Source organism: Pipistrellus kuhlii, unplaced genomic scaffold (assembly GCF_014108245.1).
Source record: "Pipistrellus kuhlii isolate mPipKuh1 unplaced genomic scaffold, mPipKuh1.p scaffold_m20_p_41, whole genome shotgun sequence".
Classification (NCBI taxonomy): Eukaryota; Metazoa; Chordata; class Mammalia; order Chiroptera; family Vespertilionidae; genus Pipistrellus; species Pipistrellus kuhlii.
The window spans coordinates 1,788,215-1,806,147 of NW_023425542.1; the positions used below are offsets into that span (position 1 = coordinate 1,788,215).

General features: G+C 50.0%; 1 protein-coding gene and 1 long non-coding RNA gene across 2 annotated transcripts in view; both read left to right on the top strand.

The window, feature by feature from the left end:
- The first annotated feature begins 334 nt into the window (after positions 1 to 334).
- On the top strand, positions 335 to 7,077 carry LOC118704197 (interferon alpha-inducible protein 27-like protein 1). Its single transcript, XM_045571970.1, has 6 exons — positions 335 to 472; positions 929 to 1,042; positions 1,398 to 1,544; positions 4,907 to 4,936; positions 6,179 to 6,340; positions 6,867 to 7,077. Exons 2-6 carry the CDS (start codon positions 964 to 966, stop codon positions 7,007 to 7,009), a joined length of 561 nt encoding a protein of 186 aa, XP_045427926.1. The 5' UTR covers positions 335 to 472; positions 929 to 963; the 3' UTR covers positions 7,010 to 7,077.
- Positions 7,078 to 9,293: 2,216 nt separating this feature from the next.
- Positions 9,294 to 17,933, top strand: part of LOC123651259 — an 8,806-nt gene continuing 166 nt past the window's right edge. The window contains exons 1-2 of the long non-coding RNA XR_006739849.1: positions 9,294 to 9,305; positions 11,570 to 11,572. This is a non-coding gene — a long non-coding RNA (uncharacterized LOC123651259). The remainder of the gene's footprint in view (positions 9,306 to 11,569; positions 11,573 to 17,933) is intronic.

Consider the following 17,933-nt stretch of genomic DNA (forward strand, 5'->3'; position numbering starts at 1 on the left):
AGAGCCTGGGTTGAGTATCCTACAACTACCAAGGCGTCCGGGCCGCTCAACAGCATTCTCAACCAGTGAAAATTGATTATATTGGCTCCCTCGCTTCCAGGGAAGGTTCCAAATTTGCTTTAGTTTATGGTCATTGCATCTGACTTAAGACAGACTTTCTCCAGTTGCCCTGCAAATCCAGGCAGCCACCACTAGGTGATTGGAGAAGCTGCTTATCAGGCCTGGGGCATTGTGGTGTGTTGGAGTTAGATTATCCTGAGCACCAGCCCACACTCCCCAAATCAAGGCAAAGGTTAGGTCTAACTGGCTCTAAGCCTAGAATGAAAATGAGTCATCTGGTTCCTTTGTCACATGAGGTTGTAAATCTTCCAAGAAGGAGCTATTTCTATTTAGCCTGTGAGAGTCCTCAAAAGCCTCAGTACTCACAGGACTTCCACCCCAGCTCTGCCTTCTCAGGCAATTGCTTCCCAAGGTAGGCAGGGTCTGGGAAGTGGGGAAGGGGAGGGAGCAACAGGACTCTCCTCACAGCTTCCCTCTTTGCTGCCATCCAGGGCTGCTCTGACTGTGCTCAGAGGTGACTGTGCTGGGAAGGGGTTTGAGCCCATATTTACCCTGAAACTTTGGGAGCAACCTGTCTTGTTCCCATCCAGGTTACTCTCAAGCTCTAGGAATTCGACTGGGTAGGGGGGCAGTGGTTAGTGGACAACGATGAATAGAACCCTGGAGATCAGGGAGCCAGGCAAAGGCATTTACCTTAAAAAGCTGGGGTCTGTGCAGATTTGGGGGAGGTGCTGGAAGTGGCCCATAGACTGCTATAGGACAGAGGGCAGGGCTCTGGGCAATAGAGAGGTGCCCATACCCACAACCCCGTCCATACAAGTCGGGCACAGCACTTGGGGTCTCACACTCTGTTTCTGTGTGACAACAGGCTGTGCACCTTGTGTTCCCCACACTGCAACCAAGATGTCAGATAAAGCCATCGAGGCCGGAGAAGGGTTTACAGCTGACACCCTCCTTCAGGAGTCCCAGTCAGATGATGAGGGCCCTAGAGAGGACTTTGGAGGGTGAGGTGACCCACGGCTCAGAGCAGAGGGGGTGTGAGCAAGTCTTTTCCCTCCTGGGCCCCAGCCTGTCCCTCTGTGAAGTAAGGGACCTGCCAGTTCTCAGTTGCCAGCCAGGTCTCCCACTGGCTCCTCCTTGGGCTCATCTCCAAGGATTCCCATCACCTACCAGCACAGTTGCCACAGACGACCCCTCCCCAGTCAGAGTTGTTGGGAAATGGTGGAGGGTGCTGTGTGCTGTCTATGGGCCTCAAGCCCTCCTCGGGGGCCTGGGGCAGCAGCCTTTGGTCCCACATCTGCCGCCTTCTGTTTGCTCTTTTTCTGCTTCTCTTCCAGAGGAGGAAGAACCCTCCCAGCCATCCTCTGCTGGTTCTACTCCTGGGGTGCCACCACCAGGACCCCCATCAGGTCCCCCAATGTGGCCATGGAATAATTCCAAAGAGCAGTCCAAAGACAAAAAAAGCAATTTCGCCAGCACTGCAGGTAACTGGTCCCTGGGCACTGAGGCCTCACCCCACCATCACTGCTCAGCTTAGCTTTCTCAGCTGTGAGCACTGAGGCACATGTCCCTGGTGGGAAGCTCTACTACACCCAGATCACCAGAGAAGGGGCAATGAAGCCAGCGATGCTCTGGAGTCAGAGGGACTGCCTTCCAGGTCCTGGCTCTTGGACTGACCTGTTGCCTAACCCCAGGCCAGATACCTGCCCTCTGAAAACCTTGCTCAGTTTGTCTCTAAGTGCCAGGGTAGGATTTTGTCATTAGCTCATCACAAAGGTCTGCTGCTCAGCTTCTAGTCAGCTTGGCACTGGCTCTTTGCCAGTTTAAGTCCATTGCCAGCGGACCTATTGGTCCCACCCCACCAAGGCCTGGGTAAGTTTCATTTCTCCTGTGTGCTCCTCCCCCCGTTGACACACCACAGCCTGGTCAATCCTTTCCTGCCGGGACACATCCTTGCAGAGCTGGCTCACCACTGAGCTGGGGCCAGCCCAGGGACAGGGCAGCACAAGGTCCACTCTGTGTGTGTTTTAAATTGTGGCAAGATCCACGCAACATGGAATTTGGTCTGAGGGATTTCATCTGAGTGGTGGTGATGTCAGAAATGTCTAAATATGTAGAGAATTCCTATAAGAATTTATTTGAGCCAAACTGACGCAAGATCTCAAATGTTCCTGAGTGTAACAGTTTTTGCAGGCTCTTTTGTGCATTTGAAACGAAGGTGGTGGAGGAGGGCAGGGGGTAGGGGGGCAAAGGAAGACTGAAGGAAGCCAGATGGGGATTGGGCTAAGGAAAGTTAACAGGAGGAGGTGTTCTCTTGAGGATTAAAACTGCTTAGATGCACCACAACACTGGACAGGACTGGCATAAAACCTTTCACTAAAGAAGTCATAGACCCGGGAAGCCACTCTCCACCATGACCTGCCCAGTTAGGGATGTGTGGTCAGATCACCATGGGAAGTTACTTTCCATAGAATCCCTTTCATTCGCCCACAGTGGAATCATACGGTATTTGTCTTTTTTGTGATTCACTTGTTTCCCTTAGCATAATGTCCCAAGGTTCACCCATGCGCCAGAATTTTGTTTATCCATTCATCAACCTTTGGATGTTTGGATTGCTTTCACCTCGTGGCCATTGTAAATAATGCTGCTATGAACACGGGGTGCAGGTATCTCTTCTAGACTCCATTTTTAGGTCCTTAGGCAAGTACTCAGAGGTGGGACTGCTGATCATATGGAACTCTAATTTAATTGTTTGAGGAGCCTCCATACTGTTCTCCATAGGTGAGGGAAACAGCGATTGGTGGCCTCTGTGCCGTGTCAGCACGGTCAAGGTTGAACCTGAGGAGCTGGGAGGAAGGATTAAAGAAAAGACAAAGAGAATATAGCTGGGGCTCCATGGATCTCCCATGCATGGATGAGGACACAGAAAAGATCCAACCGGCAAGATGAGGCTTTACTTTATAGTCAGAGAAAAACAAGCAAGTGGTCGAAATAGTTACAGTGTTCCCGTTAGCTACCTGGGAAGGATCTAGGGAAGCTATAAGGTCAAGCTTAATTATGCTAGGAGAGCTCTGCCCCCTAAACTGGGACTTGTTTGTGACTTTGCAACAGATCAATCTGAGGCTTAATCCTATAGCCACTTCCTAAAGGCCTCTCATACGTGCCCAACTGGGGATCAAACCCAAAATCTAGGTACATGCCCTGACCCAGAATCAAACCCGCAGGTTGGTGTACAGGAGGACACTCAACCAGCTGAGCCACCCTGCTGGACTCTTTGCCTGTTTTTTTTTGTTTGTTTGTTTGTTTTTAATTTATTTTATTGATTTTTTAAGGAGAGAGAGAGAGCTAGAAACGTCGACCAGCTGCCTCTTGCACACACCCCACCGGGGTTGTGCCCACAACCAAAGTACATGCCCTTGACCGGAATTGAACCTGGGACCTTTCAGTCCGCAGACCGACGCTCTACCGCTGAGCCAAACTGGCTTCAGCTTTGCCTGTTTTTTTTTTGTTTGTTTTTTTAATTGGGTTATTTGTGTAGTTTGTTTTCATGGGAATTCATTATATATTCTGAATATTAACTCATCAAATATATGGTTTGGAAATATTTCCTCCCATTCTGTAGATTTCCTTTCCACTCATTGATTGTGTGCTGTCATAGTCACTTAAGGCTGCTGTAACAAAATGCCCTAGACTGTGGGCTCATCAGCAACACAGCTTAGTTCTCACAGTTCTGAAGGGTGGAATGTCCAAGATGAAGGCCCTGGCAGATAAGTTTGGTGAGAGCCCGCTTCCTAGACAACCACTTTTAGCTGTAAATTCACATGGAGGAAGGAATGAAGGGGCTCTCTGGGGCTTCTTCTGTAAGGGAACTATGTAATCCCAATCGTGAGGGCTGTGGGAATAGGTCTGGGCTGGACTTATCAATTTGTGTGTCATCAGAATGCAGTTGTCCTGAAAATCATGGACTGGGTGAGGCACCCAAGAGGTGGAGTTAAAGCAGAGGAGGGGTCTGAGGACAGAGCCCTGGACATGCCACCTTCAGAGATCAGGGAGAGGGGAGGAGACTGAGCAGAGGCAGGTGTGGTAGGAAGAGAAGTGAGAAAGGACGGTTCCTGAAGGCCAGGTGAGGAAATGCTCCTAACCAATCCTAAACACACTGAGTGGCTTTAAACAACAGAAATGTACTCTCCTACAGTTCTGGGGATTGGAAGTCCCGAATCAAGGTGTCCACGGGGCCATGCTTCTTCTGAAGGCTCCAGGGGAGGACCTGTCCCATGCCTCTTCTCACTTCTGGTGGCTGCCAGAAATCCTGGCTGCATCACCCCAGTTGTTTCTCCTGGTTGCCTTCCTTTTCTGAGTTAAATAGGAAGTAGAGAACCAGGAGGGTGGAGGTGCAGGTTTGAAGATTGGGGAGAAGTTGTAAATGCTGGGAGTTCTCAGAGTGGGGGGAGTGAAGAGAACAGGAAACTTGGTAGGTTGCAGCACAAAAGAGGAAGAGTATGGGAGAGAGTCAATGGTCTTCAAGGGGCACATGTGATGGGCTGATATAGAATCCACTTGGGTGAGGAGGGCACAGAGGACATGGGACGAATGAGGGGCAGCGATGGGGGTTATATTGTGTCCCCTCCAAGAGCACTTGGAGTCTTTTCAAGCTGTTGCCCTTCCCCATCTGGAATGCCTCAGCGCTGTGGGCTTCCCCTGTCCACATGCTCAGTAACTCTGACCTCAGGCAGGAGCTGCTCTGTCCTCTGATCCCGGCTCCAGAGCCGCCTCCCCACTGTGGGTGGCAGCGGGAAGGGCGGGGAGGCCAGCGTGTCACACTCACATGCATTCTCTTTGTGTCCAGGCAAGGTTGGTCTAGCCGTGCTCGGAGGAGGTGAGTCTCTCTGGGAAGGAGGTCAAGCCCCCATCTGGCTCTGGGCTTCTGGGAGCAACCTCCGGTGACCCAGCCAAGGATTCCCTGGAGCCCCAGGATACGGGTGGGACAGGGGGAGTGGGCAGGGGACAGAGGTGAAGTAGCAGAGGTAAACCTTAGAGCACAGGAACTAAAGCAAAGCCATGAACACACCCCAGTCCCAGCTCAGCTTCTGCTGGTGTTTACCTGTGGCCCTTCCATCTGCCTGAGCCCAGGCTTCCTCCCAGAGGGCAGGGCTGTGGGGAATGTGGGAGCGGAGCTGTGTCTGGTTCCCCGGAGCTGCTCTGGGCGCCCTGACAGGTCCTCCAGTGAGCCCAGGGGTTAGCTGCGCTCCTGAGCAGGGTCCTCCAATACAGGGGCCAGAATTCAAATGAAATGTTTCTGTCACACTAGCCACACCTCGATGCTCAAAAGCCATGTGACTACAGTATTGGATGGAGCAGGTACAGAACATTTTCTTTAATTTTTTTAAAATATATTTTATTTTTTTAATATATTTTATTGATTTTTTACAGAGTAGAAGAGAGAGGGATAGAGAGTTAGAAACATTGATGAGAGAGAATCATCGATCAGCTGCCCCCTGAACACCTGCTACTGGGGACGTGCCCGCAACCAAGGTACATGCCCTTGACCGGAATCGAACCCGGAACCTTTCAGTCCACAGGCCAACGCTCTATCCACTGAGCCAAACCAGTTTTGGCCATAACATTTTCTTTGTTGAATGTTCTGTGACTGGACTGCTCTGGAGATGTAAGATGCGGAGGCAGCCCCACACACACTGCTACAGGCCCTGAGAGCAGAGAGCAGGAGCCCCCACCCCATCACCTCTGCAGAAGAGCAGCACTGATGTCATCTGCTGCTGACCCTGTGCTTGGGGGGGAGGGGAGTTTTCCTACCAAAGGGGAAGCTTGAAGGCCACTGCTTGTTTCAACTGATTTACAATAGTTCCCACAAGGGCAGCTCGGGCCAGGACGGCTGTGAGCCTCCCAGGTGTCACAGCAACACAGAGACCTGCAGAGTCCTGGGACCCAGTGACTCGCTTCTGTGACACCTACAGCCTTCCCTTGTGTTTGGGTGCCTGACCCTGCCCTGTGACTCTCACAGGGCACAGCAGACCCCAAGTTCATGCCCCAGGAAGATGACAGGGAGACCTGAAGGAGCCTGTCCCATGGGGGTCAACCTCAAATGCTTTTTCCCCCACAGTGGTGGCCGTGGGTGCTGTGCCCGTGGTGCTGGGCGCCATAGGCTTCACCAGCTCAGGCATCGCTGCCTCCTCCATAGCTGCCAATATGATGTCATCAGCTGCCATTGCCAATGGGGGCGGAGTTGCTGCCGGCAGCCTGGTGGCCACTCTGCAGTCAGTAGGTAGGTGTCCTGAGCAGGAGGAGGGAGGGATGAAGGGGAGGAACAGAGCCAGGATGGGATTCAGCCCAGAGCCTAAGCTTGAAGGAAGGCCTATCCTTTCCCTCCAGTTGTGTTGTCCTCAGTCCCTGGTCCTTTGTCTCCCCTCTGCTGTCCCACTTTAGGTTTGGGGAGGGGGGTGCACGGGTACAGTCCAGCAGGTATGCTTTTCCAGTCAACCCTACAAAACCTGAGAACACCCCCATTCCCCAGTTCTAGACCCCAGCCTCGTCTGAAAGGTGAGGTGCCTGCCATTTCTCACAAGATCTGCCCTGTCACTGGGGGACTCTTCACCCGAGTTCATGCCTCCTCTTTGGGCAGCTGCTCCCCAGAGCAGACATCCTAAGGTTTTAGGAAGTAGGAGGTAGCAGGAGTGGGATGCTGGGGCCTCTGGCTGCCTGAGGTTCCCTGGGATCTTTGACCTCCGCCCTTGCCAGGGGCTGCTAGGGCACCCTGTGCCCCTGTGGTTTCACCCTCTCTTCTTCCCCAGGGGCAGCTGGACTCTCCTTGTCATCCAAAATCCTCCTGGGTGCCACTGGGTCATCTATTGGGGCCTGGATGTGGCGTCCCTTCAAGAATAATTCGGATGAGGATAAGAAAGAGAAGCGCTGGCAGGTTTGGTTCAGTGGCTAGAGCATCAGCCTTTGGACTCAAGGGTCCCAGGTTCAATTCCAGTCAAGAGCATGTACCTTGACTGGGGCACCTCCCCAGTAGGGAGAGTGCAGGAGGCAGCTGATCAATGCTTCTCTCATCGATGTTTCTAACTCTCCATCCCTCTCCCATCCTCTCTGTAAAAAAATTAATAAAATATATTTTAAAAAATAAAAGGAAAGAAAAAAAGAGGAGATGCTTTCAGGTTCTCTGGTGCCGTGCTCCGTCCTTGTGGACAGGGCAGGGCAGGGCGAGCTAGCGGGAACTCTGTAGGAACCAATACCTCTGCCCCTGGAAGCCAGGTCAGTACTGTCACTCACGTGTGAGCCTGAGGTCAGGTCTCCCCTCTGAGCCTCAGCTTGCTGCTCTTCAGATGGGGACCTGGACCAAGTGTCTTCGAACATCTCAGCCAGAGCCAGTGTGGTAGGATGACCTGGCTCTGGGCTCACAGTTTGAGCCACTGACTCGCTATCAAGCCCTGCAGCCTCAGGCATTATCCACCCCCTCTTCTCCCCTCCCAGGACTCAGGGTCTGGCTCCATCCTGACTCTAGAACAGCCTTTTTCATCTTATGAACACATACACGAGTTACTAAAATGCTGAGGCACACCAAAAAATATGGTTTTTGCCAATCTGACAAAAAAAAAATAGGTTTAACTATTTTTATAGTGGAATTCATCCATTCCACTAGCTTGTGTTCATACCTAAAATCTTTCTTTGTATTGGGTCCCTGTCCCTGTTCTGTGACTCTCACAAGAATAAAGCAGACCCCAAGTTCATGCCCCAGGAAGATGACATGGAGATCTGAAGGGGCCTGTTCCATAGGGCCAAGCTCAAAGGCTTCTTCCCCCATGTGTTGGCCTTGGCACTACGCCCTTGGTGCTGGGCGCCATGAGCTTCACCAGCTCGGAATCCCCGCCTCCTTAAAGATGGAGGCCAAGTTGATGTCAGCAGCTGCCATTGCCAATGGGGGTGGAGTTGCTGCAGGTGGCCTGGTGGTGGCTCTATTGCACAGCAGGTCCTGGGCCTGGCACTGACTTGCATGACCCCAAGCCCATCACATGACCTCTCCAGACCTTGGACAGTTTGTATCTGAGTGCCCCATCTCTACTTCCATCCTTCTGACCATGGTCCTGAGCAGCGCCTAGCTTGGGTCCAATGTATGCGCTGGCAGAGGGCTCACACAGGCCCCTTCCTTTCAGCCACCCTACAAGGCAGTGCCCCCTTGCTGAGCTGGAGCCAGCGTGTGAGCCGACTGGTCAGTGTTTCCAGGAACTTCACACGCCAGGTTTTAAACACAGCCGTGACTATCAATAAACTTATGTGAACCCGTGATTAAATAATTCATGTTAAAAACAAAGGCAATACCCTGGTCGGTGTCGCTCAGTGGGTTGGGCATTGTCCTGTGTACCAAAAGGTCACCAGTTCCATTCTCAGTCAGGGCACAAGCCCAGGGTGTGGGTTTGGTTCCTGGTGGGGGTGTGTTCTGAAGGCAACCGATCAGTTTCTCTCCCACATTGATCTCTTTCCCGATTCCTCTTTCTACAATCAGTAAAACACATTTTAAAATAAACTTAATAAATACCACCAACGTGCCACTTGTAATTGTTTTCCTGTTACCTATGCTCTTGGGTTATTCATACCTGCTGTGCCTGCAAGGAGGTGATATTGTAGAACAGGTGGCACCGCATGTCTATTCCCATCTTGGTGGTGAGGGATCCAGGTTGGCAGCTTGAAATCAGCTGTAGTGAAAATATTTACACCAAGGAAATTGGCAAGTCTTACCACACCAGGGCTTGATTTGTTTTCTTTAGTGTCTAATCTCTCTAGATACAAGAGTGATGGAGAAAACGTTAAAAGATTAAACTTAAAAGTATGTCTTGGGTGAATATTGTGATATGTACATTGTATTTCTGTTTTTTAAAAAACAATGTGTGTAGACATTACAATACAAATACATTATGAGAAACTGAGGGACTTAGGCTGCCACTCAGAAAAGGACTGCCTAATTGAGTGAGGTTCTCACTCACACCTTCAGCTTCTTTTACTTGCCAACATAAAATATCATCCAACATTCACATTGGAACCACAGTCATCTGTCAGTCAAGGGCAAGCATAGGTGGGCTCTAAATACACCCGTTTAGCAAAATCAATGACAGCTTTCTAAGGAAATTGATGGGCTGTGTACATACATGTATACATACATGTGTATGTGAGTGCATACATGTAAACATTCTTCCTCTGGCTGGTTGGTATTTGGCTGATGCTTCCTTCCCAAGGTCTGTCGCACGTTCTCTAATGCTCTCACTTTGTTGTTCTCCCAGGGAGAGCCCCTCTGGTGCCACAGGTGACCCCACCCTCTCTGCAGGCAGCCCTCAGCCCGCAGCCCTCAGCCCTCAGCGGGCACTTGGAGGTTCCCCTCCCCCCACATCGCACAGCGCCCAGGCAGGGCAGAGGTGGGGCCCTGGAGCTCAGCAGGGCATGGTTTGGGACGCCCCCTCAGGATGGGATCCCATGGTGCTGTCCAGGGGGGGGCCCCACCTGGGGTTGGCTGGGTATGTGAGCGAGACATCAGAGTGGGAAGCAGCTGAGGGAGTGATGGACAGGACATGGGGAGAAGAGGGGGATGCCCAACATGGTCTGGCTGAGGGGACAGAGGTGGGAGAGGAGGCGCACAGAAGCTTTGGTGGGGAGGATGGAGAACCGTGTGCTGAGCATTCTAAGTGGGAGGTGTCTTGGGACATCCACGCTGGAAACAGGTCTGGAGGCTCCCAGGAGAGGCTGGGGCTGCAGGTGCGTGGAGCCTTCTGGGAAGATTGCAGTGAAAGTTGTGGGTGTGTACGAGCTTGTCTGGAGCTGGAGGGGGGGTGATAGAGGGTTGGGTGCACCCTGAAGTGACCCACGGAGAAGCTAGACGACAAAGAAATGTGTAGCTAGGGTGGAGACTGAGGGAGGGGAGGTTCAAAAAGGAAGGTCACCAGGGTGAATGCTGAGAGGCGCCATGGGGCTGAGGAGTCGCGGGAGGCAGGCAGACCAGTTGACAAGCTCCTGCCACAACCCAGGGACAGGGGTGTCGGGGGGACATGGGATGAGAACAGTCAGCTGAGATGGGCGGACAGATTCCATGCCTATTCCCAGGTTCAGGGGACCTACCACCTGTGGGAAGTGGAAAGAGGAGGGGTCCCCCCCCCCCCCCCCCCCCCCCCGCACCACAGGCTTTGGGCTTCTGTGATTGACAGCTGGTGTGCTTGGATAAGTAGGGAGCCCAGAGGAGCCAGGAGTGGAGGAAGCCTGCAGCCCGGGTAGAAGATCTAAGGCAGCTGACCTCAGGCCTGAAGCTCAGGAGTGGTCAGTGCTAGGGGAGCAGGTGGTCAGCCCTACAGAGGGGCCTGGAGGGCGCTGCCTCCATGGTGGAACCCGGGAGTGAGCACACAGGAGCGGTCACTGAGTGTTTGTGGAGGGAATGAGTGAGTGAGAGAGCGAATGGCAAGTGTGAGCCCTGAAGGGCTGTCCCAGCTGGGAGAGAGCCAGGGGACAGAGGCTGAGAGCTCTGAGGGGTGACTGGCCAGTGTCAGATCCTGCAAAAGCCAAAGGCGCAGGGCAGGCGGCCTGTTGCGAGATAAATCCCAAATCCAAATGGGATTCAACTGACAGGAGCGTAAAATAAACGCTGTTGCCTGGTAAACGGGAAGCCTCACTTCCCATGCTCTGACCTCTGGCAAAGGGAGCTGGTGGATTCCGGGGGCTGGGAGACTGGGGGGCTGATGGAGGGAGCCCGAAGACCCTACACCCCAAAAACACCGCCAGTAACAAGCAGTGAGAAAAACTAGGACTCAATTCTACATCTCATTTTATTACAAACCTGTCCTAGTGTTACAGAATCAACGGCTACTGAACTGACAACTCACAGTACTTTGATAACTGACCATGTTAACATTTCTCAGTACTTTAGCTCAAACGGAGAAAATCTTTAGAAAACCCCAATCTCCAGGTGTAATACATCCCATGATGAGCACCTTTGTAACAAGGGAAACAAAGTGTGTCAGGAACCGGCCAAACACACACAGCAGGTGAGACTCCCGATGCAAACCAATGACTCCCTATAGAACATGAACATGGAGTGTCCCCCAAGTAAGGTACACAGAGGTCAGACTCCCGACAAACATGGATAACTCCCTATGAAATGTGAACATAGGGTGGTCCAAAAAATGTGCTGTGAGAAGAAATAATATCAATCCGAAGGAAGAGAATGACTGCCTTTTGAACATAAATATAGGGTGTGTGTGTCCCCCCTACCTCCCGAAAAAAAAAAAAAAAAAAAAAAAAATATATATATATATATATATATATATATATATATATATATATATATATACATACACACACACACACACACACACACTCAGGTGTGACTCTGGTGAAAGGGAATGACTCCCAATGGAAAATGCAGTGTTCCAAAAAATGTGCACACACTTTAACAGCTGACAACTCACTGAATTTCCACCCCTTTTCAAGTCTCACTGATTTGAAGAAATGGCTGAAGAAGGTCTAGGCTTTGAGCGAAGAAAATTTCCCCACTCGGCTTTCTATGGGGATCCATAAAAGATAAAGGTACGGTAAACGACCGACAACGATTGAGGAGTCCAGGGCAGCTGTGGAGAGAGAGATGTACACCCCAAACCGAAGGGACAATTCTTGTTGTTTGCGCCTCCATCGTTCACCTCAGTCCTGGCGCTGCTGCTGAGGAAGCAATGGAACCGCAAACACCGAGATCCGCTGCTTCTGTTTGGGCGCCTCCTCTGTCCACAGCGGCCGCCACGCCTGACTGTGGCCCAGACACCTCATCTTTATGTGTCCCCAAAAGACAGTCCAGAGGATACATCTTCTCTGCTCAAAACTTAGTCTGGCTTCACCCATTACGTCAAATCCGCTAACCCTGAAATGGAGTGAAAAATGAGTTATCAGCATCAAAGTGTGCTTACATTTGGGGGGACACCTCAAAGCACATATATTTCATGAGGGTGAACACCTGAATGTAGTATATTAAATGTGGTTTCAACCCCGGGAAGTCCCTCAGAAACAATAAATCAGAGTCTCATCTCCATTGGGACACTGGGGCGCTGCAGCCATTTCCAAATCAGGCTGCCCCTGCCTCTCGCACACGCTCCCCTCTGCACACTCTGACCACTTCCTGGGAGGGGCGGGCAGGGTTTCTCTCTGCCCCGTCACCCAGGCCGGGCAGACCCAGTGTTTACAGAAAAGTGAGCAGGGGAGGCAGGTCCCCGTGTGGCCCCAGGAGCCAGCTGGACAGAGGCAAAGCCTGAGGCCACCTGCCTGGAAGCCCACCCTGGCCTGCAGGACGTGGGGCCCGGGCCGGGCTTGGCCACGCTCTGGGTTAACAGTGAGCCTGACTCCAGGGTCCACCGAGGACTCAACGTCTTTGTAGTCTGGCTGGTCTGGGCTTCCCCTGGGACCACCAGGCTTCTGGGAAAGGGAGTTGAGTTTCCGGACCACGAGGGCCCAGCCCTGAGAGAGTGCGTGCATGTGTGTATCCGCTCACCCGCACACGCACACGCACGCTTTAATGGAGGTGATGTAGCTAACACGTGTTCTAAGGGGCCCGCTCACATAGTGTCTGCCTCTGGGAAGTCGGTTTGCCATTGCATTGTGAGCGTCCCCAGGCCACAGTGGATTTGTTCCAAAGACAGCAGTGGCTGGAGGATCAGACAGAGTCCCACATGTGGTGTGTGACCCTTAGGGCTGGCGCAGCGTTGTCACTAACGGACAAATTGAAGCAGCCCGGGAACCTCGTTCCTCTCCTACAGCCGCTCCAGGCTCCGCAGGCCGACAGGAGAGGAGGCCGTTGTCCTCGAGGGCACGTTGGTAGTTTGAAGGCTCCGGAGCTTCTTTGGTGTTGGGAGGAGGAGGGGGCCACTACGGGTCCTTTGCCTTTTCGCTACAGGTCACTGGTGGTCTTTTATGGGTTGTATTTTTTATTTATTTTTTATTTTTTTTATTTGTTTTGTTTGATAAGTGAGGGAGGGTATTTGGTGAGGAACTGGTAAAGGGAACGGACAAAAATGTAGTGTTTGGAAGAGGGAGAGCCTATTTGGAAGGGGGTAGGGTGTCCAAGGATGACCAGAACTGAAGGCGCTTCAGCAAAGCCGGGCAGGCGCTGGTGACTTGTCCTTTTTTTTCTTTTTGTTCTTTTTGGGTAGAGCAGCTAAAGGGTTATCCCCAGATAACCAAGAGAAGAAGGAAAAAAGAAAACAACACAAAACAGCCAATAAATGAACTGAATATTAACAAATGACGCTACAGTGGATAAAGGTACTTGGGAATCAGAGTCCTGCCCAGCCCAGGAGAGATGGAAACAGTACCCTCGGCTCAACCAGAATCAGGACTCGGTGAATCAATTAGGCTCCACCACCGTTTAGTTAACTCAGTGGCACCTTGTGCCAACGCTTTACTTGGCATGTGAGGAGAGGTCTATATTGCTCTAGGAGCTAATGTGTTAGACCATTTTTCAGTTTCAATGTGTTAGATTATTAAATAAGATATTTGTTAACTTATGACTTGGCTTTTCTCTCTCATCCTTTTTAAAAAATATGTTTTCATTTATTTCAGAGAGAGGCAGGAAAAGGGAGAGAGAAAAAGAAAAATCAATGATGTTTCTATCATGGATTGGCTGCCTCTGGTTTGAGCCACAACTGAGGCACGTGCCCTGACCAGGAATCGAACCGTGACCTCCCGGTTCATGGGATGATGCTCAGCCAACTGAGCCACACCAGCTGGGCTTCCTCATCCATTTTAATCCCTGACACCTTGGCTCACACACAACTATTAGGTCTAGTAATACTTAATGTCGTTTTCTAATACCTTTTTAAATCGAATTTATTTAAACAATACAACAAAATTTAATCAACAATATAGTTGCCATTGTTTTCTACTACTTGTGCCCAACGCTCAGGAAGCATTTTAATCCCTCTGTTGTAAAATTCTTGTGATTTTGATGCAAAAAATTCGGTCAATGCATTTTTGAGGCATTCTTCATTATTAAATTTTTTTCCAAGAAGAAAGTTTTGCAAAGAACGAAACAAATGGTAATCGGAAGGGGCAATATCAGGAGAATATGCAGGTTGAGGGAGAACTTCCCATTCCAACTGGCGCAGTTTTTTCAGCAGTGATTCTTGCAGTATGCGGTCATGCGTTATCGTGGTGAAGAATTACACCCTTCCGATTAATCAGCGCGGGTTCTTTTTCTCTTTAAGCTTGGGCTAACCTTTCCAATTGGGCACTATACACTGCACTTGTAATGGTTTGGGTAGATGGTAAAAGTTCATAATGAAGAATTCCTTTAAAATTCCACCAAACACACAACATCACTTTTTTCGCATGCAAGTCAGGTTTTGGCATGGGCTGAGGAGCCTCATTTTTGTCCAACCATTGAGGTCGCCTTTTCAAATTAACATACAGCACCCATTCTTCATCTCCGGTAACAATTTGCTCTAAAAACGGCAAACGGTTTTGACGAGAGAGGAGCGAACTGCAAATTGTGACTCTTTGATTACGGTTGTTGCCGGTCAACTCATGAGGAACCCATTTTCCAAACTTTTGGACTTTGCCAAGTGCACGCAATTGATTGGAAATTGTTTTTTGTGAACAATTTAAAGTTGTCGCAAGCTCTTGTTGGGTAATTTGAGGATTTTGCACCAAAAGAGCTTGAAGAGCTTCTTGATCAAAATTGGACACACGGCCTCGACCACTCTTGTCATCTAACGAAAAATTTCCCTCGTGAAATTTCTCAAACCAACGCTGGCATTTTCTGGCACTAACTGCATCTTGACCAAGAGCACTACAGATGTTTTTTGCAGCCTCACTTGCTTTTCTTCCTAATTGGAACTCGTAAAGCATGCAGTGCCGAATATGCTCTTCATCCGCCATCTTCTTAGCCCTAGTTTTGCAACAAAAACCAAACCAAACACAAACTTTTTCAAGCAAAACTTGTTAATTGCACTTCACACGTTCTGTAGATACCACGTGTTTGAAGGTTATGTCAATACAAGTCAATGCCAAGCAAGATTTTAAATGAATGTTTAAAAACGACATTAATTATTACTAGACCCAATAACTCCTGCTCCTGTTCCAAGAGCTTGGAACGCTTAATGGTATGTTTCTGTAGTAAAATTGTCTACCTCCACTATTCACTAGTAACTTTTCTTAAATCCTCACTGGAGGGTATTTTTTCCATTGATCTTTAGAGAGAATGTGGAAGGGGCAGGAGGAGGGAATGAGAGAAAGAGAAAAAGACAGAAAGAGAGAGAGAGCTCCATGTGAGAGAGACACATCCACTGGTTGCTTCTCCCATGAATCCCAACTGGGGCCTGGGATAAACCTGCAACCAACGTACATGCCCTTGAGCAGGAATCAAACCTGTGCCCCTTTTTTTCGTGGGTCGGCACACTAACCACTGAGCCAAAACCAGCCAGGGCTCACCAATAATTCTTATACATCTAACATGACTTTTTATAGAGGATAAGTTTGAAAATAACTGCCTCTGCCAAAGCATATAGGGCTCTACCTCTTTTTGATGCCAAAACACTCTCAACATAAAGAATTATTCCTGTTTAGCCCTAGCTAGTTTCGCTTTGTTGACAGAGTGTAGGCCTGTGGACTAAAGGGTCCCAGGTATGATTTCAGCCACAGGCAAATGCCTGGGATGCATCTCAAACCCCAGTATGGGGAGTGCAGGAGGCAGCCAATCAATAGTTCTTTCTCATTATTGATGTTTCTCTCTCTATCTATCTACCTCCCTCCCTCCCTCCCTCTCTCCTCCCTCCCTCTTCCTTCATCTCTGAAATCAATAAAAAATATATTTTGAAAAAATATTCCTGTTTAGATCCCTACACATCCTCTCCTCTAAACCTGCCCTTCATGGCCTTTAATTTGTAGTCTTATCAGAGCAGACAATTGGTCTAACTTTCTGAGCATGCCATGTACATGTACATGAACATAACTAATGTACCCAATGATTTCTGATTGAGGGTTCAAGTCCATAGGAATCTGGGTTACTTCTTTCCCCATAGCGTCACCTGCTGGACAAAGCTCACAGCACAGGATAAGGACTGACTACTCAACGCAGAGGCTCAGGCTGGTTCAGCATCTTCAGGGACCAAAGCAGCTTGAAGTGCAAGCAGTGCTCACAGCGGGTAAAGTTCAAGCCCCGTAATCCACCAGACCTGGGTTCGGATCCCAGCTCCACCACTTATTCTCTGGGCCAGTGCTTAACCCTGTCAAACCTCACTTTCCCAGCTCTGGAAAGGGGATAGGAGTCGTGCCTACCTCCCCCGGCAGTTAGACCTAAAGGCGGTAGATAAAGCAGGTGCACTACCTAAAGGTGCTGAGCCCAGGAAGCACCACTGCACGGCTGCCGTTACTAATATTTACACTGACCTGCTCATTCATGGAGCCCAACCACAGTTTGGATCAGTCAAGCTTTTCTTTCTCTGAAAGGGTTGCTAACTCAATTAGGCTGATTATATTCATTAAGTCAATGTAACGCAAGTTGAGGTGATAAATGTCACAACATTTAAGGAGCCGTATGAAATCCTGAGGCAACACAACCCACCTAGATAAAACAAATGTTAGTAAGCTTCATGATCATCTACCTGCACGAGAGCATTCACCTGCTGTACAGACTGGGAATGCAAGCATCAGTCCCCACACAGGGGGCATGCGTGTGCACGCTTCACCTTTGCATCCTGAGTGACACACCAGGACTTGAAGTGGTGAATGCCACCCGGAGAGGCTTGTGCACACGTCACTCCGAAGGCAGCTTGTCAGAGGCCCTGGGGCCTGTCAGGTGCTGTGACGCCAGCCTCTGAGAGCACAGGAGTCTCAGGCACGGCCCTGGTCCTCAGAAAGCCCTAGTGTCCTTCCTAACATTTAGCTTTCTCAGGGGCATGTTGGGCAGGTTTACAGGTAAATAATCTTCACAATATTTAATTAAAAGTGAATTTAAAAAGAAAGCCACGTTTAAGACAAGGGCTTTGTTTAATCCATTATAAGATGCACATTTTTACCCCCAAACCTCACATCTCTGAAATCAGGATGCAGCTTCAGGGATCTCTCACAGTCACTGTTGGCTAGGTAGCAATTCTGATAAAATCATCACTGCCACTACCAATTCTTTTTATGGGCACATAATCGTGCAGCTTCTAGCTGACAGCTCTCAGATCTGATGAAACACATGCAGCTCATGCAACTAGAAGTCCATTGTGGAACCTCAGGTTCACTCCCATCCACAGCCCTCAATGACCAGGCACAGCGCCCCCTGGTGGGAGGACTCAAGGGTAGGAAGGTGGGAGAAGAGAACCCCACGTGCTATTCAGAGGGAGAGAAAGATCAGAGCCCCTGAGGCCTTGCTGAAGACCCTGCACATGTCCATCACGTGTTAAATGCACTGGGATCGCCCTCCACAAGTGGCTTATTCTAGGCCTGAAAGATTCAAGAAACACCAAATCATACCCTCTTGAGCTCTCTCTGTGGGAACTGTATGGAGATCTGCTATGGACATTCCAGGACCCGCCACCTGTGTGTGATGGGGGAGGGTCTCATGCTGAAGGAACTAAATTGTTCTGGGATGAGACTGCCCCAACACTGACGTGGGCTTATATTTTCTATCTGGTTGTTCACATATCTAAGGAGGGAGCACACGCCCTTCAGGCTCCTCACACGTGTGCACACCCAGCACGCCATGTGGTTGGTGCTGCCCTGTACACGAAGGAGACCTGAGGTTCTCCCCTTCATTTCCCGCCTGCAGCCAAGTCAGCCCTCCTACCTTTCCTCCAAGGACTCAGCAGGACAGTCGGGGGTCAGCTTTGCTGGTTTTCTCTAATCGCTGTTTT